Below are 27,284 nucleotides of genomic sequence, written 5' to 3'. Positions count from 1 at the left end.
TTTTCTCTCCCTCTTGTTCTTAATAAAATGGCATATTTTTTTCCTAGAAGTTTCTGAAATGTAGCTTGAGAAATAACCCTGCCCAAGAACAGAAGAAACTAAGTTATATGGCTAATGCCCCTTTCTGTTTTTGGAAATATTTCTTTGGGCATTTATTCCTGTTTGCCCTTCCTGTCTTGAAAAGCCAAACAAGAAAATGGAGATTCGATTCTCGATGCAAGCTCTCCATCCCTCTGTCCAGCAGAAATGTGTGAACCACACGTGGGAACCACACCTGTTATTTTCAGTTTTCTTATAGCCACATCCAGAAGAGTGAAAAAACAGTGAAATGAATGTTCATAATATATTTGCTTTAACTCAATATATCCAAAATAATATTTCAACATACGATCAATATAAAAAATTATTGATATATTTTACATTTACACAAAACCCAGTGTGCATTTCACACTTACAGCACATCTGCATTTCAGCTGGCCACACTTCCAGTGCTCTGTAGCCACCTGTGGCTAGTGACTTCCACACTGGACTGCACAGTTCTAGATTCTCTGTATCCACTGAGTTAGAACCACCATGCCTGGCAAGGCAGCGCGATGGACTCAGGCAGACCCGCCCACCAGTTGCCACATGATGGTGTGTCACTTTGAGCAAGTGACCCGAGCATGCTGCACCTCAGTCTTTCTCATCTATAAATGAGAACAGCGTCTCTATCTCCTAAGTCTGTTATAAGGATTTAAAACATTGTTGAATGCAAAGTCACAGATGCATAGTCAATGAGTGTCGATCACTGTTATCAGTACTAGTAGTAACAGCATCCAGGTACGGATCTCACAGACAACGGGTCTATATTGTGAGTGATCATCTCAGGACGTGGTGGGAGACTTGGAAGGGAGGTTTGACATCATCCAGTCCCAGCCATCCATCACATAAGCAAGAAGACTGAGGCCCAGAGAGAGGAAGTGATGCCACAACACCCCGTGGCAGGTTAGAGTGGACCCCTGACATCTAGTCACATGTTCTCACATATTCCTCCACCTCCCAAAGGCACATATTAGGCTCTGACATCAATTCCACATTTTTTTATTTTATTTATTTATGTTTTTATTGAAGTATAGTTGATGTATAATATTATATAAATTACAGGTGTACAATACGGTGATTCACAATTTTTAAAGGTTATACTCCATTTATATTATGATTATTTAAGGAGAGATAAAAGTTCTCATGTTTAATGTATTATATAATTAATATGTAATATAGTATATAATAAGTATAGTCTAGTAGGTAGTATGAAATATAGTATAGCCTAGTATACAGTGTGTACTATATATTATAAAATAAATCTAAAACAGTAGCTATCTTCTATAAGGTCCTTGTCATACGTACCATACACACAGCACACATGTTCGGGCACACCCTGAAGAGATGGATGTTATTTGTATTAAAAACAAAAGGTGTAAGAAGACATAATAGTATGAAATCAGTGCAGGACAATTTATGAGTAATATCAGGAAGTCTTTGTTAAGTGTGCCGTCTATTATTAGACTAAAATAGCCTCCCCAGGGACACAGAGGAGGCCCCATGACTTGAGACATTTCGGCCAGGACAAGGCACTGCTAAGCACAGAGAGAAACAAAGTGCCCCCCTCCCAGGGGATGCTCCCGGGGACAAAGCTTGAGTCTTAGCCTCCTTTCTGAGTCTAGGACATAGAGCAGAAGTTTGCGCCCGAACAGAGGATGCCTCTGTGTGCAGCAGCCTCATCTTAGTGTCCGACCGTGTGAGCTGAGCTATAGGCTTAGAAACTACTAAGGGCAACTTAAAAGATGCTATGTCAGAACCCCACAGCAGGGCAGGGGAGCACGAAGGCAATTACTAGCTGCATGTAGAGATATGTGATGGGCTCAGTGTCTCTGGATTTCTGTGAGGTGTGTGACAAGGTGACACGTGGAAGCTTTTTGATCTAAAGACGACAGAACAAGAGCCTCATGGGCCCCTCATAAAAGCTTTGGTAGTTGATTGAACAATCTCTCACAAAGGGGAGTGATGAATGTGGACCCAAGGGAGCTCTCTAGGAGCTGCAGAGTCTCCTTAAATAAATATTAAGATGGATTGTGGTAATCAGAGGCACTAGGACAGAAAGGCTGCCTGCCAAACTCACTAAATTGTTTTGGAAAGCACTACAGATATACTGGATATCAAAAAAATAAATCACATCCCAAATGATGATACAAAAATTGTGAAGAAACACCAAGATTGAACAACAGTTATAGCAACTGCCTGGCGTGTAATATTCAATAGGAATGAAAGGTTTGCTGGCTCCGTTAATGGATGGGATTAATTAATAGCATGTATAAAAATAAAAAGTTGAACATAAACTCGAAGTGTGTCAGAAGTGCAAAGGTTGTGCCACATCAACTGCTGTGACCTCCACTGTGTGCCCAAGTCCAGCCGTCAGCCCTGGGAGGTGACATGTCATCTCGTGCACTGCTCAGACCCTGCCTACAGGGTCAGGTGGGCTTCTGGGCACCACTGTGTGAGAGAGGGTTGGAGAAATGAATTGTGTCTGGAAGCGAGGGATCCAAATGGTGACGTCACATCACAGCCCGACGGCTGAAGGCCTTAGGAAGGTTTAGAAAGAGGGGAGGAACTCGGGTTAGGTGATGGTTGGGTTCAAATTCCGGAAGGATTGTTGTGAGAAACAGAACTATTTTTGCTCAGGGTGACTTAAAAGGACAGAGTCAGGGGAAGTGGAACAAATGCTAAAGGGCAGATATTGGCTTCACATAGGGAGCTATTTCCAATGGTGGGAGTTGACAACAGTGGAATGGACTGCTGATGAGCTCCCCGTCACTGCAAGTGTTCAGTCAGAGGCTGAACAGTTACTTCCCGTGTTTGGCACGAGCAGATTCGATTCACGCCTGGGGTGGACGATCAGACGGGTTTGTATCCCCCTTAGGGTTGAGTCTAGAGGAAGGCTGCCACCTCGCTGGCCCAGGCAGAAGAACCCATTGCCAGCAGAGGGCGTGCTTACTGATGACCGGTGCGCGGGCTGCCTGGACCACGGGCTGGTGTTGTAAGGAGATGTGATGGGATTCGAAGTGAAAACAGCTGGCAGGGGCCTGGTCACCGGGTCCAGAGAGAAGTTGATGAAGCAGGCAGGGCCCAGGGTGAAGAAACTTGTTCACCTGAGCTAGGGGGCCACGGGTTTCTAGCGCTGGCATGAATGCAAAGGCCTGCAGGCCACAGGCGACTGCGGTCAATAGGTGAAGTGGGCCGGGAGGGGCCATGGGAGAGCTTGGGGCCCCTCTGGAGGGGACAGTGGCCACTCAACTCCAGACCACCCACTCTTGCCCCTTCCTCTGTGCAGCATGTCAGGAACTCTTACTAAACCACAGTCCTTGCATTTCTCACGTTTCCACTCTGTTTGGGGTTTTTTCCATACACCGTTCTCTTCAGGCCTGCCTTCCTTCTCCCCCTGCCCCCAGTTGGGTCCCCTCCATATCCACACACTCCTGGTCTCACGATGGGCACCTACAGGCAGTGGGGGAAAGGGGGTTTCTCCCCCTGGCCCTCTAGGAATCAGCTGCTCAGAAATGAACCCTCTGACTCTGTGTACATCTCGTGCTAAGAGGTGAAGAGAAGCCAATCAGCCCTAGAGGCAAAAAAACCATCTTTTCGGTGCCACCCTCTCTGGTTTCCTTAGTGGCTTTTCACTTTTACACACCTTAACGTGAAAATTCCTCTGCAGGTTTCCCTGGGGGTAAGCCCAGTCGAGTCACACCTGGACTGCACTATTAGACACCAGCATCCTGCTTCCCACCGGTTTAGCAAACCCCACCATCTCAAGTGCCTTCCCCACAGGGAAAAAGGGGATGAAGGGAAGTGAGACTCACATTGAGCCTCCCAGGGCCAAGTCTCTGGTCTGTGTCAGTCACATCAGGCAGCCAAGTTTTTACAGAGACGTCTGGCCCTTGCTGGGGCACATTTCATCTTTATGAAACGTGTCCTTTTCCCTCTGCCCCCTAGCCCACCCTCCCTCACCGTGTGTCCAGTGGGCAGCAAAGGTGGTACTTCTGCTGATGCCCCAACCTGTGGGAGAGTCCAGCTTATGAAAGCGGGCAGCCTTACTTCAGGCTTTCATTTGTGGACTGAATAAGCAGGCGGGGTTTCTCCGCATCACCCAGAATCCTCAGCACCAAGCTTGGAATAGTCTGCACCAGGAAGAGAGTCAGGGTGGCTTTATCTGGGGTCAGGAGGCTGAAGGGGAGGTGAAGAGCTGAAATTCCTCCATGCACACCAGGACCAGTTCACTTGGTCGGGGTGCCTCTCTCTCTCACACACACACACACACACAAAACCACATGGATTATTCCTCTAAAAAGTTCTCTGATTTTTTGAACCACATGATGTTTTCAGTGGATAAACTGTTTATGATTCAAAAGGGCCACAGTTCATTAGACTTTGCTGTGACAAACTGACTGCTTTCACTTTCTCTAGGCAGCCAGCAGCTCCCAAATGAGTAGCACCACAGCGCCCATTTGTACCTGACAGCGCTGCATGATTGCGTATGTTCTGCCCTTAAACTTCCCGATGGCAGAGCCCTGGAAACTAGACAGTGGACCAGAGGAGGAGTAATGACAGCCAATGAAAGGGGAGCCAAGGCAGCCCTCCAAAGCGAGTCGCTTACAGACTGAGGGGGACATTTATCAAAATCCAAATCGTCCATACGGTTTCCATCATAACCAGCCAACCCCAACTGTAACACTTGATTTTTGGGGGAATAAAAAGTAAACACAGCACCCAGCTACAACACTATACTTTTAAACAAATTATTATGTAAACAATTTGGAAGATTTCTGCCAACGATTCACTGGGAAAAATGAAGAGGGCTTGTAAGTTCCAGATTTTTTTTTTTTTTAATTAGCAGAGGACTCTTCTATTTGTTTGTGTTATGAAGATTTAATCAGCTAGGTAGGCCCAAAGCAAAGGCTGTCGCTCTGCTTCCCTTTCCCATGTTGAAGTCTTTACTCTCTATTTCTTATTTCTAGGCATTACTGAATTACCTTAGAGCCTCATGATGGATTGAGTTAATTACTCACACGAGAGGGCACAGGTAAAACATCAGATAGGACACTGAAGCTTAACAGGGACAACTGCTTAGAGGTCCAAAAATATATCCCGTTTGTATAGGGCTTGGGGCGGGGTTGGGAGTGAGACTTAGCTCATGTTAATCAGAAGCACAAGAAGTTGGTAGATGACCAAAGTATCAATTGTTAATACGATATGGGAGTGTAATGTCTCACACTCCCGTGGACTTGGTTGGCACACTCTTTTTTCTGAGCTGACCAAATTCAAGCCAGAAGGTTATATTCTGTGCACTGCCCCCTGGATGAGCCCTGGCTGCTGTTCTGGCTCAGAAGCAGATGAGAGGATGATGGGAAAGGCTGAGTAAATATCTAAAATATCAACAAAAGATTTTATCATCGCCCATCAACAATGGTTAATAGGCTCATGGCTTTTATGAGCCACCACCCAGTGTGAGAATATCTAGCAATCAGTACTTTTTTTGTAATATTATTTTACTGATGCGGGCAAAGGACACTGGATATTTTTTGAGAGAAGAAACTATTTCAGAGGATATGTTAACCATGTCTTTTACTTTCTTTATTCTGGTGCTTTTGACGTCTTAGGACCTTGCTGACCTTGGAGGGACTCCCCTTCCCAAGGTCAGAAAATTCCTGGAGATAGCCAACAACTTGCCTTTCAGCATGCCTGTCAAATGCAGTTAATTGGTCCTATGTCATTTTTAAAATTATAATAATATACATTCATAGTAATAAATCAAATAGTAAAAAAGGCTTATAATACAAAGTGGCAGTTTCTTACCAGATGCCTCCACAGCCCAGAACCAGCCTGCAGAGACTGTTCACTCTTTCTGTTGGTAATTGTTCTGAAGTATCTCCCCATAACTCTAAATAACATGCATTATCCACTTATCGCTCCCCGTTCTGCTGGAGATGTAGAGGGGTTTGGTCCCCTTACAACCAACCCCTTCCCTCCTCTCTCTTTGAAATGTTAGAGAATTGTATTATTATTTGTATTATTGTTATTATTTCTAGCATCTCTATTGTTAAATTGTAACTTTAACACACTCCCCCTTTACCTCTAGTTCCAGTTACTTTTGACACACTTTCTCTTTTGTAAAATGAGGGTATTCGTTTCTGGGCACTTTCTTCTATTTTTCTTCTCCCTCTCCCCACTCTTCAAGTCATCTCAGCCCTCCCATCTTCTGTCGGCTGTGCATGTACTCGTCCCAATTAATGTGATGTAGCTGACACTCTCCTGCTCGAACTGCAAGTCCAGCATCAGCGTACTACAGCGGCCAGACCAGGGGCTCCTGAGAAGGGAACCGAGGCTGATTTCCACTAGTGATTTTCTCTGCTCCCCCAAGGAAGCCAGCCAATTCCTTGTAGCAATTCACTACTCTTTGCAAACGATCGCTCCGGTGGAGAACCCATTAATTTTCTTCTATCACCTCCTCAGAGACCCTCTAAGCCTCACAGCATGAGAGGTTTTGGCTTTATGAGAGTGGGGAGATGGTAGGGGTCAGGGAAGAGAATATCTGGTTATTTAAAATATCTCTATTTCTTAATTTTTCAATTTACTTGGTGACAGTAATAAATAGAGAGAGCTGGAAAAATGCCAAGCATGTGTCAGCCAACACGGGTATTTTTGTCCTGGTGCAAGTTTTGATTCCTCTTAATATCCTATATTAATAGGATATTTAAGAGACTACATTGTAGACGTACTGAGTGCTTTATCTAGAAGGACCTGCAGCGCCCTCAGATGGAAGCACTGAGCATCTCCACAGATGCTGCTCCCCACCTCCTGCAAAGATTCCCTGATATCCTGTCTTAAACTTTGATGCTGTCTTGGCCTCCTTTGGCATAGACCTTAATATTTCCTTACTGGGGCTGCTAAAAATCTTGGGATTGGTTCTTCTCTCAAGGATCACCACCCACTTGCCACTTGCCACTCTGCCCAAAGGTCTAGGACCATTGCAGGCTCTCAACTTGACTCCTCTTCATTATTCAAGTCTTGACTTCCTGTGCTGGCTCTTGGCTTCCCACTCTGCCTGGTTCACTGAGCTGGCCCCAGCCTCCCCTGCAGATGGCTCAGGGCCAACAGATTGCTGACACCAGGAGATTAATTAGGTCCAGGGAAGCTGGAAGCAGGTGGCTTGAGTGACTTGGCCACTCGTTTGCTGCTCTTTCTCTAGGATAGAATGCAAACACACATACACATTCCTAGTGTCATCATGACCATCATAAATAACCCAAAAGACCCTGGCCACAGGGATCTTAACTCCAATAATAATGGGCAGTCAGTTTAGCTGCATCTCAAGCAAAGAAGTACAAGTCAGTAAACCAGCTCTGGAGAATCAGAACCATTGACCACACATAATTCTGGGGAACGGATCATAGGCTCAAGTCCGAGGGCATGTCTGTCAATAAGTCTGGCCCAGTGCTGAATCATTTAGTTTCTGGTAATTAGGCATCTTCTGTTCAAGCAAAAAGTAACCAGATAAATATCTGCTGAGGTGAGCCAGTAATAACAACAGGAACAGTAATAATCGATTTGCATTGTAATCTCTAGATCTAAAAGCACCTCTCTTTATTTGTTTATGTATTTATATATTCATTCACTCAATGGACAAGTTTAGGCTCAAAAGACGAATGAAGCTGTGTGCAGGGGGCTGTGCTGCACAGAAAGCCCTTGCCACCCAGGAACTCGGTGTGTCTGGGGACACGCTATCTACACAAGGATCCACAGCCTGCAGTTAAAATGCCGAGACAGAAGTTGCACCACATGCCATGGGAACAGCGTGGGGACTCAAGAACTCTGCTTCTCGATGAGTTCCTTCACGTCCAAACTTATCTCTACATTACTTACTCTCTTTACCTCTGGCAAGGTTGAATGGCCTTATTTTACCTAACACCAGGAATCTTCCAGGAACTCCAGATAGACTCAGGCAGGTGAGGTCAGGCAGGCATGTGTTCATGGAAGGAAGTGGGCAAGCAGCTGCGGGGGCAGACAGGCCTGCCGATAGCCTCTCACTCAGGAAGAACTCTGCCTGCCACCCATCCCGGAGCTGGGGAGTAGACATCCAAGGGTGGACCATGGAGAGAAATGACTTTAGCAAAGCCCCATCATATGAGCAGCGCCTGTGTCCACGACATCTCAGTAGGGAATTTTAATTCTCCATTGTGTAATGTGGCACAGAAAGTCATCTTTGGGGATGGATTAAAGACACCTCGGTAGTCATCAGCGGAAAGCTTTTACCCTGAGCGCTCACATCTCTACGGGAGCCGGGCCTTTCAGAGTCGGATTGTTAACAGGAATTCTCTCCTAGGTACCAGCGCTTCTCTGGGAAAAGATCCAAAGTTTGGGTCCGTCCTCCCGGCATATGCATTCCTGGCCTGGGCCATCAGATCTGTGCCAGCCTGTGCAGGCTCAGTGCACCTGCCCTCTTTGCTCCCGACTCCCGACCCGGAGTTGGACGGTGGGGGATGGCCGCCTGTACTGGTGCCAAGAAAGACCCACCCTGACTCTCTGCTCTCTCCCTTCTCCCTTTGTTCTAACATTTTCCTTGGATTATGGCACGTGCCCACCTTGGAAAACTGAGGAAATACAGACAAATTTCAAAGGAGGAAACAACACTTTTTCTAAACCATACCACGCAGCAAAAAATTTAGTTAATATTTTAGTGATTTTTCTTGCAATTTTAAAATCCACGTTGTATATATAGAGAGAAGTTTGAGGCTGTGAGGGGCTAGAGATGATATTCTATAACCGATTTGTCTTCTCATTTCATATTACACGAGTGTTTCCTAAAATCAACAGGAGTGTGTCCGATCACTTAAACACTGGAGATATTTGGGGTCATGCTTTTCTAGACAGACCCACACACATCCTATTTTCGTTCTATTATGCATACTATTCTTTTTTTTTTTTTGCGGTATGCGGGCCTCTCACTGTTGTGGCCTCTCCCGTTGCGGAGCACAGGCTCCAGACATGCAGGCTCAGCGGCCATGGCTCACGGGCCCAGCCACTCCGCGGCATGTGGGATCCCCCCCGGACCAGGGCACGAACTCGTGTCCTCTGCATCGGCAGGCGGACTCTTAACCACTGCGCCACCAGGGAAGCCCCATACTATTCTTTAATCATATTTTTTACTTAATAGCCATTATGGGTAGGTCTTTATGTTAGTAAATATAGATCATATGTCAATTTCTTTATAATATTTTGTAGAACAGAGGTTACACAATTTCCTTAATACTGTATCGCTAGACATTTAAAATTTGTCCTTTTCTTTTTTAGTCAAATTAAAAAAAGCATCATGATGGGTCCCTGAATTATTTCTTTAGAACAGGCTCCTGAAGCTGGAGTCCCTAGCGTCAGCAGGAGTGTGCTTTGAATTCCTGCCCTTGCCCTGCAGGTAGGTTGTAACACTATTTCTAGCAGCAGTTTATGAGCACGAACAGCTATGGTCCTTGTTAACATTTAAGATCTTTTTAAATCTATGCTGATTTGGGGCTATAAATTTCTCACTAAGGCTTTTTCACATTTATTGATCATTTGCATTTCATTATATTCTATCTGAATTGCCTTTTTGTATTCTCTCTGCTTTTAAAAACAGTTGTTTACCTTTTTCTTAATGTTTTATAAGACCTTTTTATATAATAACTATATTAATCCTTTTATACGCATTTGACAAGTCCTTTCCTGCCCACACCCTCTTACAAATTTTCCTTATCTCTTAACTTTATATCTGGCAGGTGGTTGTTTTATTTCAAAGCACATTTTAAATTTTTATGTATTAACATGTATTAATCTTTTCCTTAGAATATGTCAGATTTTGGTTACGTGCTTAGAAAGAACTTTCGCAATCTAAATTTTCATACAACTTTTCACTCTATATTTTCTTCTATTGCCTTTATGGTTTCTCCTTTTTTTTTTTTAACTTTAAAATATTTAGCCCATCTGGAATTCATTTCAGTCTGAGGTATGAATTTAACACTATTTTCCCCTGAAATGATTAGTAGCCTGTCACAACACGTTCCCTGGCTAATCCTTCCTTTTTCCATAGATTTAAAGAGACATCTTTACACATGTACCTCGTCCCATGTGCTTCTGTGGCACTTCTTGTGGGCATCACATCATGATGAGAGATGGTGACACCAGTTAGGGGAACCTCTCTGACTCAGCACTTTTGTTGCTTCCAGGTAAAAACTCTGGAATATACATACACACTGTTGGGATGTTGACTGGCATTTTGTTATATTTGCAGATTACAGAGAATTATGATAGTCTCATTAAATATAATAAACATTTTGTTTCTTCCTTTCCAATATTTATGTAATTTATTTATGTCTCCTTCCTTCTGCGAGTAGCTAAAATGTGGCTCCACAGCAATGCTGAGACATAATACCGAGTGGGGACATCCTTATTTTACTTTACCCACAGATCCCTCTGTTTCACAACTAAGTATAACACAGGCAGGGTATTTCTGACAAACATTCTCCATAATGGGGGGAGAACACAGGAGCAGTTATTGAATTATTATCAATAGCAGTTATTATCTGTCACTTAAGCAATAAATGAGATTGGGGGGGTGGATTTTCTCCTTTAGCAAATATAATTTTTAAAATATAAATTATATTAACATACTTCATGCTGATAAACTATTCCCATATTCCTTGGAATAAATCTGGCTAGTTCATGTTACTTTGTTATTTGAATGTGTTCCCAGGTTTAATGTGAAAATATCTCATTAATAAATGTTATATCTATATTCATAAGTGCATTTTTTCTATAGATGCTTTTTATTTTTATTAAGTTCAGGCTTCAATGTGATGCTAGCCTTATATAACCAGTTAAGACAATTTTAAAAAACATTCTATGTTTTGGAATCTTTAAAATAGCGTTACATTTAAGTATCTCATCAAGGTCTGATAAAATCATCTGTGACTTGTATTATTTATATGGAATCTGAAAGAGGGTGGACAGTAATTTGCATTTTTAAAAGCCCTCCCTTCTTGGGGTTGGGGTTCTTTGATAGAAAGCGTAGTTTTACAATTTCCATGTGATTAAATACTGATATTTTTTTGGCCATTACTTTCTAATTTTATTACACTGTGGTCAAAGAATAAGGCTTGAAAATTTCTACTTTATTTAAAGTAGAACTTACGAAAGCTTTTGGGCCTAGTTCATGATCATTATTTATAAATATTTCATTAACATGTTAATATTTTTAAAGAATGTGCTTTATCTCTTTGTGGCTTATAAAAATTTCCTCTGTAGCTAGTATGGCAAGTTTGTTAATTATACTATCAGTCCCTCTATGTCTTTATTTTTTATCTCCTTGATCTGCAAAATTCCTTTTTTTAATAGTTATTTATGTATGTTTTTGTTTGTTTGTTTATGGCTGCATTGGGTCCTCGTTGCTGCGTGCAGGCTTTCTCTAGTTGCGGCGAGTGTGGCTACTCTTCGTTGCAGTGCATGGGCTTCTCATTGCAGTGGCTTCTCTTGTTGCAGAGCATGGGCTCTAGGTGCGCGGACTGCAGTAGTTGTGGCATGTGGGCTCAGTAGTTGTGGCTCGCAAGCTCTAGAGTGCAGACTCAGTAGTTGTGGCGCATGGGCTTAGTTGCTCCGCAGCATGTGTGATCTTCCCAGACCAGGGCTCAAATCCGTGTCCCCTGCATTGGCAGGTGGATTCTTAACCACTGTGCCACCAGGGAAGTCCCTTGATCTGCAAAATTCTGTGCAATGTGTTAAAACTTTTTGATACCAAACATTCATTTCCTTACATGTTTTACATTTTGCATAGTTTCTTCTGAAACCAGTATTTCAAATGCAAATTTCATGACCACAATGTCTTAATTTTTGATTGTATATTTTATCAATAAACATAATTTTCCCCATTTACTATTTTTCCTATATAAAATATGTCTGCTAGATCCTTACCTATCTCCTAAGTGTCAAAGTATCAATCTTTCTGTTCATTTCTCTTTAGGAAAATCTAGGTTTTGCCTTTTGAAGCACTCTGAGCTACTTGGGCAGTAGGGAAGTTTAGCTTACTTATTTTTTTGAATGTATTCTGATAACTGATCAGTTGGGTCATATTCTTATTTCATCTTCTATATTTATCTTGTCTCTAGTATTTCTGTTTTATCTTCTTTACTTTCAGTGTGTTGACCCAATAATATTTTTTTTCCTTTTGCTTGTTCAGAATTTGGCAAGTTATAGATCCAATTTATATTTTCCAGTGGTTACAATTCAGTTTGTAACTGTACAATCCAGTTTTGTAAAACAAAACATTACACGAAAACAACCTTGATCTTATATTTCACTGTAATTGTAAAAAATGAAATCGTTTCCATGAAACAGGCTTTAGAAGAGAAAGACATCTTGTATTTCTCTCCCTCCCTTCTTCCCATATCAGATCTGGATGTCCCACAGTTGGCAAGGCAGCTGGCAAGAAGTTTGAATTTGCCCTCGTTTGAGGGAAAATTAGTTCAGTGTGGCTTTGCCTTTGTCACAGAGAACCTATTTGGGAATGAAAATCGATGAGCTAAACACATGATAACATAAAAGGGGGTGAACACATTCCAATACTGTGTTTCTTTTAGAACTGTTTTGTTCTTTTAATTGATGTGCATGTAGACTGAGCTATTTATGAAAGCTACTTGTTTTTAGAAGTGTGTGTGCTATGTGCATGTGAATGTGTTGGTGGTGTCTGTGGTATGTGTTGGGTGCTTGGTGTGTGTACTTTCTGGTGTGCATATGGTTTGTGTACGTGTGTGATATGTGTATGCAGTGCATGTGTGTAGATGTGTGGTGCGTTTGTGGTATCTGTATGTGTGCTGTGCAAATGCCTGGGTATGGCATGTGTGGTATTTCTGTGTGGCAAGGTATTTCTGTATTTGTTTGCGTTGTGTGTAGTTTATGTGATCTGTGACATGTGATGCTTATCAATAGAGCAAGTTGTGTGTGGGCACCTGTGATGTGTGTTCCACATGCCTAGAGTACTGCGTTTGATGTGTTTGGCATATGTGTACGTGGTGTGTGTATGTGTGTGAGTGCGTATGTGGTGTAATACATGTGTGATGTAGTATGTGTATGTTGTGGGTATTTGTATGTAAAGTACTTTGTGTCTGGTGTGTGTGTATAGTGTGATAGGTATGTAGCATGTCTGCGGTGGTGTGTGTGATAGGTGTGTGGCATGTGTCTTGTGTGTGTGTGTTAGTGTATAATGTACGTGTCTGGTTTACTGGACATGTGTAGCACCTGTGGTGCGTATAGTGTGTGGCTTGTGCAAGTGAGTCTGTGTAGGAGGTAGTGTGTGTGTGCACTTGGGTGTGGTATGTGGGCCCTGTGCATCTAATCTTGCACTGGAAGAAGCAATTTCTCTTCACCCCGTGCAGGTCCTGGTGAGGACCAGGCCTAGAGGACTGGAACCCACTCAGCCCGTCTATCCTCCCTGGCCCAGCAGGAGGCATCCTCTCAGATGTGGTGAACAGAAGCCCACAGTCTGGGGGAGATGCATGGAAGTGAGTAGTGGTGTTCCAAAGAATTGTCCCAGGGACCCCAGGCCCTACATCAAGGTCCCATGGGTTAGGGGTGGACTCCTTTATGTCCTGAGGATTGTGAGATTTCCTCCTGTCAATTATTACAAAGGTGGCAGATGCAGGGTCACAAAGGGTGGCCTTGGGGACAGTCCTGGAAACGATTTGGGTGGGCCGGAGACTCAGTGCAGGAGGGAGGTGTGGAAAGACTCTCTTTCTCCCTGGGCGATAGGGGGCCAGGTGAAAGGCAAGGTGTGCCCATGAGGCGTTCAGGAAAAGGATTTCCCTTCTACTCTTAGTCTTCAGCATTACTTTTGGCAGGTGTGCTTTCCTATGCTGTGTTTCTGGTTCATGAACCTCCAGCCGTCAGGAATCTGGCCTTTGCTAAACCGAGGGGCACTTGAGACAGGCTGGTGTGTCTGATTCGCGGTCCAGTAAAACAGAGGGCCGTCTTTCCGTGCCCCCATATCCTCTCTGAAGCCAGCGGCAGGGGGGCAGCACTCTAAGGGAGTGCAGATGCCGCTCGATGCAGGGAAACCTGCATCTTTGCTCCTGGTGGAGCAGGGGAGCTGCAGAGCAAGATGCTGGTCGTGGCCCAGGTAGGGCCAGGAGACTTGAGTGCCGCCCCTCCTCTCTGAGGACCCTCACAGGCACCGGCTCAGCCCTGCTCCTGTGAGCAAATAGATCAGTGCTCTTGGATCTATCCTGCTGTCTCTGATTTCTCTCTCATAATTTCTACCTTCTTTTTTTAGTGATTATATGAATACATGAATGTACTGTTTTTTTTTTGTTTTTTTTTTTTTTTTTTTAACATCTTTATTGGAGTATAATTGCTTTACAATGGTATGTACTGTTTTTAACTTTCCATTCTGAAATATTGCAAACCACACGCAAAGTCAAAGCCCCCTTTGACACCGCTGTCCTGGATTTTACTTCTGATCCTGGCCCTCCTCCTCAACGGTTATCAGTTTAATGTTTATTGTTTTATACATATTTTCACAGACAAAAATATGTAGTTTTCTTAACATATATAGTATTATATCACACACTTTCTTCAAATTCTCTTTTCACTTATGCCTTAGAGGTATTTCCAGATCAGAACATGCAGAAGTACCTAATCTTAAACTGCTGCATTGCAGTGCACAGTGAAAATACACCCCAATTCCATGTGACACTTTTTTTGGTGGACATTTGAAGTGCTTCCTTTTTATCCTACCTTAAACAATACGGCAATGAACATCTTGACGGATATGTAGTGTTTCTCTAAAATGGCTACCTATTAGAAATATCAAGATAAGAAACGTACATTTAAAATTTAACAGATAATGCCAAAAAGTTCCTCAAGAGGATTTGCCGATTGATACTTTCACCAATAATACCCACATTCCTTTTCAATTTTTATAAATATGATGAGCAAACCAACGGTTTCCTTGCCGTTTTAACTTGCATGGCCTTGGTCATGGAGGAGGCTACATAGCTTTTCATGTTTGTTGTCAATCTGGCTTCCCTTTCCTGTGAACTGTCTGCTTTCATCTTTTGCCTAGTTTTTGACTATTTGCTTTCTCATTGATGACAGAAAAGTACTTTATATATTCTGGAGATTGATACATTTTATAAATTGCTAACATTTTCTTCTAGTCTATGGTTTGTCTTTTAACTATGATTACAGCGTCTCATCATCTAAGAACTTTCAATTTTGATGTCATCAAATTTATCACAAATTTTTTTTTAAGTTACTTTTTCTTTATAGCTTGGCACTCAGTGGACTCTTCTAAGTGTTCATCTTTTTCCCTTAAGCTTTGGAAAATTTTGTATTTATTTTTAATATTCCCTCTCCTATACTTCTCACATTCGTACCTTCTAGAACTTTGCTAATAAATTTTAGAACTTTGACATCTATTCACATTTCTTAACTTTTAAATTATTGTACCCAACTCTTCCTTTGTTTTATGCTCAGGAAAAATTTCTTAGCTTGATTTTTCTTTAGTTATGTCTGTTTTACCATGCGTATATTGAGTATATAGTAAGTTTTTTTACAATAATAGCTTTGTGTATGTATATGTGTATATACATACATACATACATTTTTTAAAGAATCGTGATCATTTCTTTATAATAGCAGCCTATGCTTGTTTCATGGGGATCAACAGTGTCTTGGCTCTCTTTTAGAACTTGAATTATCCCAACACAGAATCTCGCACATCTTGTTTGCAGATGTTGGCTCCTCTCTTGCTGGTCCTGGGCTTCCTCAGCTGCTTGGTAACTCTTGGTATCGCTCATCTTTGCATCTGGCATTCCTCTATGCTGGGACTAGTTGCTGTGACCCAGCAGCAGAGGCTTGGGATGAACCAATAGGCCAAGGGTTCCACTCATTACTCCTCATTATTCTCCTGGGTGAGGAGCTTCCCAGCGCCTCTTGGGTGTTTCCAGACATTCAGGTCACTACCCCGACTCTTGGGCTCAGGTACTCAACTCACACCCTCTCCTGATTGACAGAAGCAGCAGGGTGGGGAGAGGGGAGGGTCTGCACCCCTGGCTGCTCCTTTTGTGCCCAGCCAATCACCCTGTCGGTCTCCCCAGATTCCCTTCTGGCTCCTGATTCACCACCTTTGGCGCTTCAAACACCTGGTGGGCTGCATCCACCTTTTGCAAAAGTCCTTTTCTGTGTGAATTTGGCTTATAGTTCCCTTCTGCAAAATGATCCCATTCACTTTCTGTCTTTTAAGGATTCCTCATAGTTTCTGATCCATTATAGAAATGTATTTTTTGTTTGTTCGTTTTCTGGCTCTAATATTGATTTTATAAAATACCTTTTCTGTAACTTTTCAGGATTTGGAATTGGAGATGAGAATGAGAGTACGTGTAGTTCACCATCCTCATCTAATTTTCCCTCACATTTGTCTCTTGAAACTGGGTTCCAAATTAATTTCTGCATCAGCCTCCTGAATTTATTTTTTCAGTATCCATTTTGCTATTATTTGTTTTATCAATTAATCAAGTTGCCTTCACTGAAGAATTCAACAATGAAGATTTATCTTTAATCACTCTTTTTTCGCCCTTCTCAGATTGCTCACTCTGTATGACAGCCAAGTTATAGACTGGTTCTAAAATATTTATAAATTAAAATAGACTAAGGGGATGTGGATCTTATCTACACTGGCAAAGGCAGAAGGAGCAGAAAGCAAATACCCATCCAAGGAATTGTGCCAACAGCTCTGAGGAAAGTCTGTGTGTGGTTGGCAGGGCACAAAGGAAAGAACATTGTTTTGACCTATTTGGGTGGATTCCAGAAGCCCATACCCAGGATGAGAGGCTCAGCCTTTAATTTCAATCTGCTCGTGGATACAGACACTTAATGGCTCATTAAGCACCAGGACTAATCATGATTTGATTTCCCACAGAATGTGTGTTTGAGAAAGTGGGTTGTACAGTGGTTAAAGGCTTGATTTCCTGAACAGCAATTCTCAAACTTCAGCATACGTCAACCTCACCTGGAGGGCTTGTTGGAATAGACTGCTGGCTCCAGAGTTCTGATTCCAAAGGGCTGGGGTGAGGCTTGAATATTTGCTTTTCTAACAAATTTTCAAGTGATGCTGATGCTTCTGGCCAGGGACGCACTTTGAAAACGAATCCACAGTCTGACAAATTTAGGATTAACATCTTTATCACTTCTTAACTGCTTGAGCTGGAACAAGCGATTGATCCTCTGCACCCTCAGTGTACTTCACCAAGGATCCTAAGAGGCTAGAATAATAGAATTGCCCTCACTGGGTTGGCGTAAAGATCAAATAGGATAAAGTTTACACTAAGCACTGAATATGCACCCAGATTACCTCAAATACTCAAAATCTAGATATAATCACGATTTGCTTTGACAAAGTTAAGGACAATAACTTAGAATTTAAAAAATACAATTTATTCTTACCTACACTTTTAAACTGTATGTCAGAAACTTGCCATAGGGTGTTCAGGATTGGATAACTATTGCTTATCTTCCCATTGTTAGAACATAGCCCCAGGCCAACTTATGGAAAAGCCCATTAATCATGGGTCTAGTTAATACCATATTCAGTTTCAGGCTACTTATAAAGGTGAAGAAAAGACATATATTAACAGAACTCATTATGCCACTCTCTTGATAGTTTACATTTTAACATGTAAAATCTACAGGAAACTGCCCCAAATCAATTAAGGATACCAGGCCTGAACTTCCGATCCATATGAAAAAGTCCACTTTTCCATAAATGTATATTATTGCCCTGGAGCTGGTTCTCAAAGTACGTTCCTGACAAACACTATCAGCCTGACCTGGGAACTTGTTAAATGTAAGGTTCTCAAGCCCTACTTGGATGAACAGAATCAAAGCTCTGGGGATGGGCCCAGGTGACCAACACTTGCCCACTAACTTTGACAACCACTGCCCCGAAAGACAAATGATACAGGAGAAATGTGCTTCAGCCCAGCTCCCTGATTTTACAGGTGGGAACACATACATCTGGGAAAAAAAAAAACGAGCATCAAGTGACAGGGTAGCTTGGTAGCAGAGCTGAGGTTAAGAGGCAGGCATCTCCCTCCTAGCCCTGACTGCTCCCCCAGGCTGGGTGGGGGCCATCACAGACCTGAGTCACCCAGGCCCACCGATGAAACAAAGGCTCCCCCGGAAGCTTGGAAACTTCCCTTCGGAATGCGACTGCTTCAAGAGACAAGCATGCTTCCTTTGTTTTTAGTGATGTTGTGTTATCACCGTCAGAGCAGCTGAACAGAGAGCCTTACCAGAATCAAAGGCGCCAGGAAGGCAGACCTCCTCTGGAGGCTGTGCGGGCCAGCAGCACACAAGGCCAGGCTGCCAGGAGCACGGTGGGAGACGTGGCTCTGGGAACGGAAGCAGCCCATGGACGGCCTTCTCGGACTTCCTGGCTGCCTGTGGTACAGAGCAGAGACACAGCTGACTTTTTTAATGTGCTGTGAAGGAGTCAGCTCCTCCAAGACACAAGTCAGCCCTGGGCTTGCTTGAGAAAAATCTTGATTGTATCAACACATCTCAATGACTCTCCTTCTATTCTTCCTTTGTCTGAGAGACCAGTGAAAGCTGAGGCTCTGTCACTACATTTGAGTGTCAGTGAGGGCAACAGGTGCTTTTCCTGGTGGTCGCCTTTGGGTGTCAGGTAGCCCCCAACATCACGGGAGCAGGACCACACTGAATGGGAAGCAGGGCTTTTCTTTCTGCTCTTTCCCCCACCCTCCTCCCGGATCTCAACACACGTACACACACCTGCAAGGACTCACTACAACTACAGCAGAAAGGTGGGGGAAGATTAAAAACGTGTGGTTGCTTATATATACATTTATGTACACTTTGGAACATGTATATCTTTACATTTTACATATAGCATATATATATGTATCACATATGTGTGTATACATATACATGCATGCATATATTGTATATCACACATGCATGTATATACATATACATATACATATATAGAGACATACCTTGGAGATACTGTAGGTAAGGTTCCAGACAACACAAAAAATGAATATTGCAATAAAGTGAGTCACATTTTTTGGTTTCCCAGGGCATTTAAAAATTATGTTTACACTCTACTATAGTCTATTAAATGTGCAATAACATTATGTCTAAAAAAACAATGTACATAGTTTAATTGAAAGATACTATATTGCTAAAAAATGGTAACCATCACCTGAGCCTTTAGCAAGTCATAGTAGTAACATCAAAGATCACAGATCACCATAACAAATATAATAATACTAATGAAAAAGTCTGAAGTATTGCTAGAATTACCAAAATATAACACAGAGACACAAAATGAACAAATGCTGTAGGAAAAATGATGTCAATAGATTTGGTCCACGGAGGGTTATCACAAACCTTCAATTTGTAAAAAACGCAATAAAGTGAAATGCAGGTAATGAGGTGTGCCTGTATATGTCATAACACATATAATCAGTTGTGGAGTCCAGGTGGAGACTCTTTTCTGTTTGACTCCAAAAACTGTCCCATCTTCATGTTCTTTAATAGAGTGAAGTCCTTAACAATACAGAATACAGATCTGGCCCCTTATCTGCTGCAAGATTTCTGCATATCTGGCTCCTGCTTCAACCATTCCCAGAGGCCACTCTTGGGCAAATCTGAGTAACCTCTTGATTACTAAACTCAGTTGTCCTCTCTTCCCGTTTCTCCAGGTGGCAGCTCAGGGCACTGTTAACCATGCCCTCTTTCACCTCACCACCCCTTCTCCTCCTACCCCTCCCACCCTTCCATCCAGCTTTGCCTAGAGAAGAGGCGCCACAGCTTAGATCACTTGGACACAAGACCCAGAGAACTTTCTATGGGACCTCATAGCCCAGCCAGGCAGGAGCTGCACGTGCCGGCTGAGTAGGAGAATCCTGGGCTTACGTGGCTTTCCTGGCCCAGGCTCCTCAGTTGTACTGAGCACGTTCTATTGATCACTGACAGATGTTCGTGGAAGAAAATAGGGAAACAAGCTGGTCAATCCAGGTAGTATGTACAAAGCACAAACTGCAAGACTTTCTGTTACTGGTTCTTGATGGGGTGGCAGGTACATAGAAAAGAATTCTCAAGCCTCAGTGGAGGGTGAGAATAAACATCTTTTGCTGTCGCTTCACCAACACTCCATCGTCCACAAAGATGGATCCCAGTGTTGCTCACAAGGACCCTCTCTGAGGACGCACTTTGCCAGCCCTTGGAAGCCCTGCCATTTCTCTCACCCACATGCTCTTGGATATGGTTTTATGAGGCAGGCGGTGTTGTTTCCAAAAGCCACAGCTCAGCATGTTTTCCATAAATCACTTTAATAGAAGACACATGAAAAAGTCAAAAACTTCTTTAGCACGTGTGAAATGAAATTAAGAAACAGTTACAAAAATACCAAAGAATCTGTTGGGTGAATCCAACATCAAGGAGAAAAAGGGGATCTATTCCCGATTCCTAGGTGAGGTATCAGTTTCCTGCCAGGGCCAGAATGAAGGCTGCCTTCCAGAAAGATTAGTTGTAAGAGGGAAGCAAAGGATGCCAAGAAAAATAATACAGCTTGGTTTAATTAACTTAGCTGAATGCATATTTTCCTTCTGTCACGGCAGCTAACTAAAGGTTTCTGGCCCGATTCACTCAATCCCTCCACCCTTTACTCTTCTCCATTCAGTCCTGAACTCCTATAGTGCCCTTAGGAAAAGCCCCCATTAAATGAGTTGTCCTAATATCTTGATGGCCTTGTCTGCTCGGGGCAACTTTCTGTCTTGATATTGGGTTTCTGAAATTCTGAAGAGGCCAGTCTGAGACTTTCTTATATACTATCAGTGGGGCTATAAACTGGTGCAAATTTTATGGAGGGAAATATCATCAAATCTGTTCAAATAAAATATACTCTAGCCTTTGACCAAAAATTTCAGTTTTACGAATTTATTATACAGAAACATGCACACGGGTATGTTGCAAAAACCCAACCTTCCATTGAGAGGTGACTCAATCAATAAATTATGCTACAACAGAGAACTCGATTAATAATAACTGATATTCATTGGAAAGACCAAGATGGTTCTATACGGATTGACATGGAAAGATTCAACAGGATCTTAAGTGAAAAACTAAATTGCAATAAAATATGTATAGTAAACATTATCTGCATAAAACAGGTTATGCATCGTATCACGATCTGAAAGACTATACCCCAATGCTGATGGTTCTGGGAGCGGGGGAAGGGCATGGTAGCTTTCCACCCTCCCCATATGTGATAATGGAGTACTTTTAGCTCTTCCTGCTTCCCAGACGGTTCACCAAGATGCTTCCATTCAGTTCCACTCAGCTGCTTCCACTGGACCTCGTAACCAAGTCCAGAAAAACCCTGCTGTCTTTTTCCCCTGCCTTATCACATCCCTTTTCTGATGAAATACACATGCTTGAATGGGGAGAAAGTAAAACTAAGGGAGAAGGTAAGCAATTTGGGTGAATAATTCACATTTTTATCTATAATGTTTTGATTATTTTTAGAAGACATCACCATAAAGATTAAACAATACAAAAAATGGAAAAAAGATGAGAATAGCTATCTGCTTTACTCACCATGTGAGCAGATTCGCAGGGTACAGCCATCCCCAGTCCTGGTTCTTGGAGGCCTTTGGAGGAGGAAAGCAGCCTAAGATTCCACAAAGCTGCTCCGTTGTCATGTGGACCCAGACGCGTTGAGAAGGTGCTTTCAAGGCGCCACAGACATTAAGGAGAGTCATGTCCAGCCCTGTGGAGCAATGATGCAAGGGCAAAAGATCTAAAAACAAGATTTTCCCCAGGGAGGGTCAGGAGGGGCCCACAGTAGCTGGGGCTCTCAGAAGCCAAGCAGCACACCTGAGCTCCTCACAGGCCACCACTGAGCCCACTCGCATCAGGTTCAGGGGCAGGGCCTCTGCCGGGGCGGCTCTCAGTGGTCAGGGTGCTAGGAGAGCACAGCTGGTGGAGGAAGTGCGTTTCAGGGGCTCCTCCAGGAAGCTCCCCGCTCCAGGACCTTCACGAAGTCACCGCCACCTTCCTGCAATGACAGGCAGGCTCCGGCTCTCTCGGCCCTGCCTCTGCCATTGCAAGTGTTCTCTATAGACATCACCCACCTGGTCTCAGGACGCCTGAGCTCACGTACAATCCTGGTGCTAAAACCTCAGGGCTCCCATTCCCCCCCTGGGCTGTGTGTGTGGGCACAGACACACCTCAGGGGTGAGGATTATTTCAAATTCTCTCCCTAATCCCTTCTTTTCCCTGTGAATTTCTGAATGCTCCCTTCCTGAAAGCCTTTTTCAGGCCTATCACCTAATATCCTCCTTGGTACCTGCTTTTCCTATGTGGCCTGAGGTTTTGGTTCCTTAATCACCGTGGTTTTCAGTTCATTGCCATATTGATTACATCAGCATTTCTCTTCAGTTTTCTACTTTCTTTTTAGTTTCCTACTTTCTTTTCAGTTTCCTTGGACAGAAGGCTTTCATTCTGATATTTTAGGCCAATTTTTGTATTTCTACACTAGCTTTAAATCCTAATCCTAACCTTTTTTTTTTTTTTTTTTGGCAGTACGCGGGCCTCTTACTGTTGTGGCCTCTCCTGTTGCGGGGCACAGGCTCCGGACGCGCAGGCTCAGCAGCCATGGCTCACGGGCCCAGCCGCTCCGCGGCATGTGGGTCTTCCCGGACCGGGGCACGAACCCCTGTCCCCTGCATCGGCAGGAGGACTCTCAACCACTGCACCACCAGGGAAGCCCTAATCCTAACCTTTAACACTAACTTTCACCCAAACCTTGCCTCTCTGCCTTTCTTCTGGGTTCCTGCAATGAGATACCACTTAGCCCTGCAAAGATGGCTTTTCCGGTGTTAGAATGAAAGAAGTCCCAGATACAGTGTTAATTTAAAAACAGAGTTGGAGGACAGTATGTTAAGAAGGATCCCATTCTCTCAGTCTCCCTGTAAGCCTCACGCCTGGGTGCACAGTGCTGGGTAGCACCCCCACGACACCTTCGTGTGTCTGGATAGGTGACTTGATGTCACACGGGGCCAGGGGTGACCTCAGAGCTGGCCTGAGCAATGGTTCATTGTCCAGAGGCGGTCAAGCGTGGCAAGCCAGGACCCTCCCCTCCCCGGGGCAGCTTAAGTACATGTGGAGCAGTGCTTGGGAAAGGGGTCTTTACCCACATTTCCTGTGGTCACTGTAACAAATTACCACGAACTCAGTAGCTTCAAACAACCAAAATTCATTCTCTCATAGTTCTGGATGCCAGGAGTCTGAAATCAAGATGTCAGCAGGGCCATCCATATTCCCTGCAAAGCCCCCCTGGGAGAACTCTTCCGTGCTCCTTCCAGCTTCTGGTGGCTGCCTTAGCATTCCTGAGCTGTGGCCACATCACTCCAATCTGCTACCGTCTTCATGGGACCTTCTCCTCTGTGTAGGTCTGTGTCAAATTCCCTCTCCTATACAGGGTCCACTCAGATAACCCAGGATATGCTCCTCCGCACAAGATCACTAACTTAATCACATCTTTTTCCATATAGGGTGACATTCACAGGTCCTGGGGTTTAGGGTGTGGACATATCTTTCGGGGCCACCATTCACCCCACTACACACACCCACGCTATTCATGGAGCTGGAACAGATGCCAGATGTTAGATATCGAAAGGGTGTCAAAAGCACAGCCCACACAAATAACTTCCCCCAAATAAACAAGTCAGCAGTGAGTCATACCCAGGCAAAGTGTGTTTCTCTTTGCCAAGTGCTGAGTTGTGTAGACTCAAGTCTCTCACACCACGCTGATCCTTGTGTGTGTCTGCTAGGCCAATTCAAAACTCCGTGTGCTAGGTCTGGCCCCGGGGATTCCTTGGGCCAAAGGGCAGCAGCCATATTTGGGGGAGCGCGTGGGTGTGAGGGCGTGGCGGTGTGATGCAGAAACACTGGGCTCAAGTCCTGGTTCCTCCACTTATTAGCCCTCTGTCCTGGGACAAGACATGTAGCTTTTTTAAAGAAGGACAAAAATAATCTCTATGTTTTATGATTTTGCAAGAATTAAATGGTAAAATGTACGTATATTAAAGCTAAACTCTTAACACATTCAGGGGATTGAGCAGCCGGGCACTAGGAGAGGAGCACGGTGGGCAGGCTGGTCATCCTGGCATCTGCTGTAAGTGGAACAATCTGAGGCAAGTCCTCACTCTCCACTCTGTTTCCCAGTGGGTTCAGGAAGCCCCAGAGACGCAATGGGCACTTCCTACCTTCCTCCATCCAGCCTGAGAAAGTGGCAACGATCATAGGTCAATGCATTTACGTAGGGAGAGAAACTCTCTTCCGACAGAAGACAGTCACCCCATGATCCAAGATGATTTCCTCCTCCTGTTTCCTGGGTCTCAAATACATAAAGATATTTAGACGCACAATAGGCAAAAACAGGGCGTTGCTGAGGACTATCGCTCCCTTTCTGCACCAAGATCTGAAGGGTGGATGCACCCAGCAGGAATGGCCCCCTCTGGGCTGGGATTCAGAAATTAAAGGTATACAGTCCCTCCAGTGCATTCCCTGTCCCCCAGCCCTCTCCTCTTGGGAGGCATGACTATCATATTTGCTACCATCACCATCACCACCTGATGATAACAGGTGGGGACGCAGCCCAGGAGGTGGTCCTGCTTCCCCCTGACTGAGCCCTCTGGGGCCTCCATCCTGACCACCCCTCCCCACCCCATGGTGGTCTGCCGATGCTCCCATGCCCACCCACCCAGTCCCACACAGGTACCTGCCACGGCTAAAATGAAGAGAATCCAAACTGGGAGCTGCTGTGAATAGGCAAGCCCTCAGAGATTTTTACTAAATCCAGCTAGGACCTGCGGCTTATTTATAAACTCATGTGGCTTTCTGACTTCTTTCACTTTAGCCAGATTGCTGACATGTTCTTAAATTATCCAGTTTTTTTTTTTTTTCCTTCTTCTCTGTTTCTTGGGAAGATAAAGCCTCAAGCATGTGGCCCCTGTCTGTTCATAACAATGATGGTTTTCTGGGCGGCTGTCCCCCACCCAGACCACCATTCACTGCAGTTACCATTTTAACCCAGACTTCAGAAGCCTCAGAGGTATTTAGCCCTTAGGAACACAGAAAAGAAAGGATTAAGGGGGAGAAACTACAATGCAAAGGTTTTTGTTTTTCATTTCATCTATGTAGCCATATAGTAAGAAATTCTGTTATTAAAAATTAAAATTTGTAATTCAGAAATCCTCAGGCAGCATACATGTTTCTACTGCATGATCTCTAATGGTCCAAGCAAATTCAGAAAACTTCCAATGGGTTCAAGGACTGACAGGATGGCAGGCTTCAAGGAATGACATGATGGCAAGCGTCAAAGACTATTTCATCCGAAGCCACGAGTTATTTTATAGCAGAGAAATGCAATATAGCTTTGGAGACAGTTGACTTTGTCCTGCTCAAAGAGTCCCAAAAGATTTTGCCTGTGGGCTGTCGTTTGAACTCTTCTCTAGTCCTAACCCTGCCCCATCTGGGAAAGGTGCTGTACTAACACTCCCCAAATTCAGCAAGGTTCAGACTGGGGCTGATTAACATATTGTAACTTTCAAATTAAAGACAGGAACTCTCCCTCCTCATCCCAATTCTGCACAATTACTCCATAGATTGCTCACCAGGGAACATCAAAACGGAAAAAAGTAAGCACCACCCACCCACATCACAGCTGGGATTGTCACTTCCTAAAAGAAAACTCTCACTTGCCTCACCTAAGCCTGTAAAGTCCCCCATGAGTTCACTCAGGATGTTAAAAGCACTAGCCAGTGTTCACCTCTGTGTTGGGCGTATCAACATGCCCCACTTGCACTCACTGTGAGCCTACAGTAGTTTGAAATTTGTCCACAAATACTTGGGCACTCCCTTCAAACAGCAAACCCCTCCCCTGAGTGTGTGGACTCAGTGACTGCCTCCTGGCAAGTAGAGAGAAGGCAGAAGTGCTGGGGTGCAATTTCAGAGAACAAATATATTCGTTTTTTATTGCCGCATAACAAATTAACATGAACTTGTCTTAATGCACATTTATTATCTCACAGTTCTAGAGATCAGAAGTCCCGGTACAGTGTGACGGAGTCTTCTGCTCAGAGGCTCACAAGGCTGAAATCAGGGGTGGCCAGGACTGAGATCTTATCTGAGGCTCGGGGTCCTCTTCCGAGCTCATGCAAGTTGTTGGCAGAATTCAGTTCCTTGTGGTTGTAGGGACTGAGGTCCCCATAATCTTGCTGACTGTTGGCTGGGGACCACTCTCAGCTCCTAGAGGCTGCTCTTGGGGTCTTGACACATGGGGCCCTCCACAATAAGGCAGTTCGCTCCTTCAAATCCCTGGTTGAACATCTCATTAGATCAGGCCTACCGAGGATAATCTCCCTTCTGATTAACTCAGTCGACTTGTTAGGGATCTTAATCACAATATTCCTGCTGCCATATAATCATCATGGGAGTGAGATCCCATCATATTTATATAAGTCCTGCTTCCTTTCAAAAGGAGGGTATTACACATGTGTGCCAGGGGGCAGAATCTAAGGGGCCATTACAGAATTCTGCCTGACACACTGAGTGATAAAAGGCCCTGTGGATTCCTGCTTGTCTTTCTTCCTCTCTCTCTGGGATCTCCCACTTTGGAGAAAGTCCACTGCCATACAGTGACTTGCCAAAAGGCCAAGCAGCTTTTTGGAAAAGTCACCAGGTAGAAATGAGGTCTTCTGTTAGCAGTCAGCAAGGAACCAAGTCCTGCATCCCATACCCATGGTTGGTGGGTGGGCGGTGGGGACGATCTTAGCAGCAGATCCGCCAGCCCCAGTCCAGCCTTCAGATGACAGCGGCCCTGACCAATGTCTTAACTCCAATCCTTCCGCAGATCCTGAGCCCAAACCACCCAACTGAGCTGCTCCCAGATTCCTGACCCTCAAAACATACGTTATACACATACAACACTAGTTTGCTGTTTGGAGATTCTCTATTTTAAGGTAACTTATTACACAGCTATAAATAATACACAGCCTTTATTCACTAAAAGAGCAATTAAAAACAGTGGGAAAATGTTGCATTGAAAAATGAGAAAAAAAAAAATATCCCAGCCAAACTGCTCT

At 43.9% G+C, this 27,284-nt stretch overlaps 1 protein-coding gene across 5 annotated transcripts in view; it reads right to left on the bottom strand.

The window, feature by feature from the left end:
• LOC309971598 (uncharacterized protein) overlaps window positions 1-27,284 on the bottom strand; it is a 380,232-nt gene that overhangs the window by 9,826 nt on the left and 343,122 nt on the right. For 3 of the 5 annotated variants that reach the window (XR_014326743.1, XR_014326744.1, XR_014326745.1), the window contains 2 exons: window positions 21,733-21,904; window positions 18,402-18,549 (listed from right to left, as the gene is read on the bottom strand). Coding sequence is in view for 2 of the 5 variants with exons in the window: in XM_082854805.1 (XP_082710931.1) it covers window positions 12,574-12,609; window positions 18,402-18,549; window positions 21,733-21,896 (348 nt within the window). In the remaining 3 variants the exon portion in view is untranslated. Of the gene's footprint in view, window positions 1-483; window positions 2,530-9,213; window positions 12,610-18,401; window positions 18,550-21,732; window positions 21,905-27,284 lie in introns of those variants that run through there. The other 2 variants (XM_082854806.1, XM_082854805.1) reach the window with 2 other exon arrangements.

This window comes from Leucopleurus acutus (genome assembly GCF_964270905.1).
Source record: "Leucopleurus acutus genome assembly, chromosome: 14".
NCBI classification, from domain to species: Eukaryota; Metazoa; Chordata; class Mammalia; order Artiodactyla; family Delphinidae; genus Leucopleurus; species Leucopleurus acutus.
This window is presented reverse-complemented; position numbering and strand designations above follow the sequence as displayed.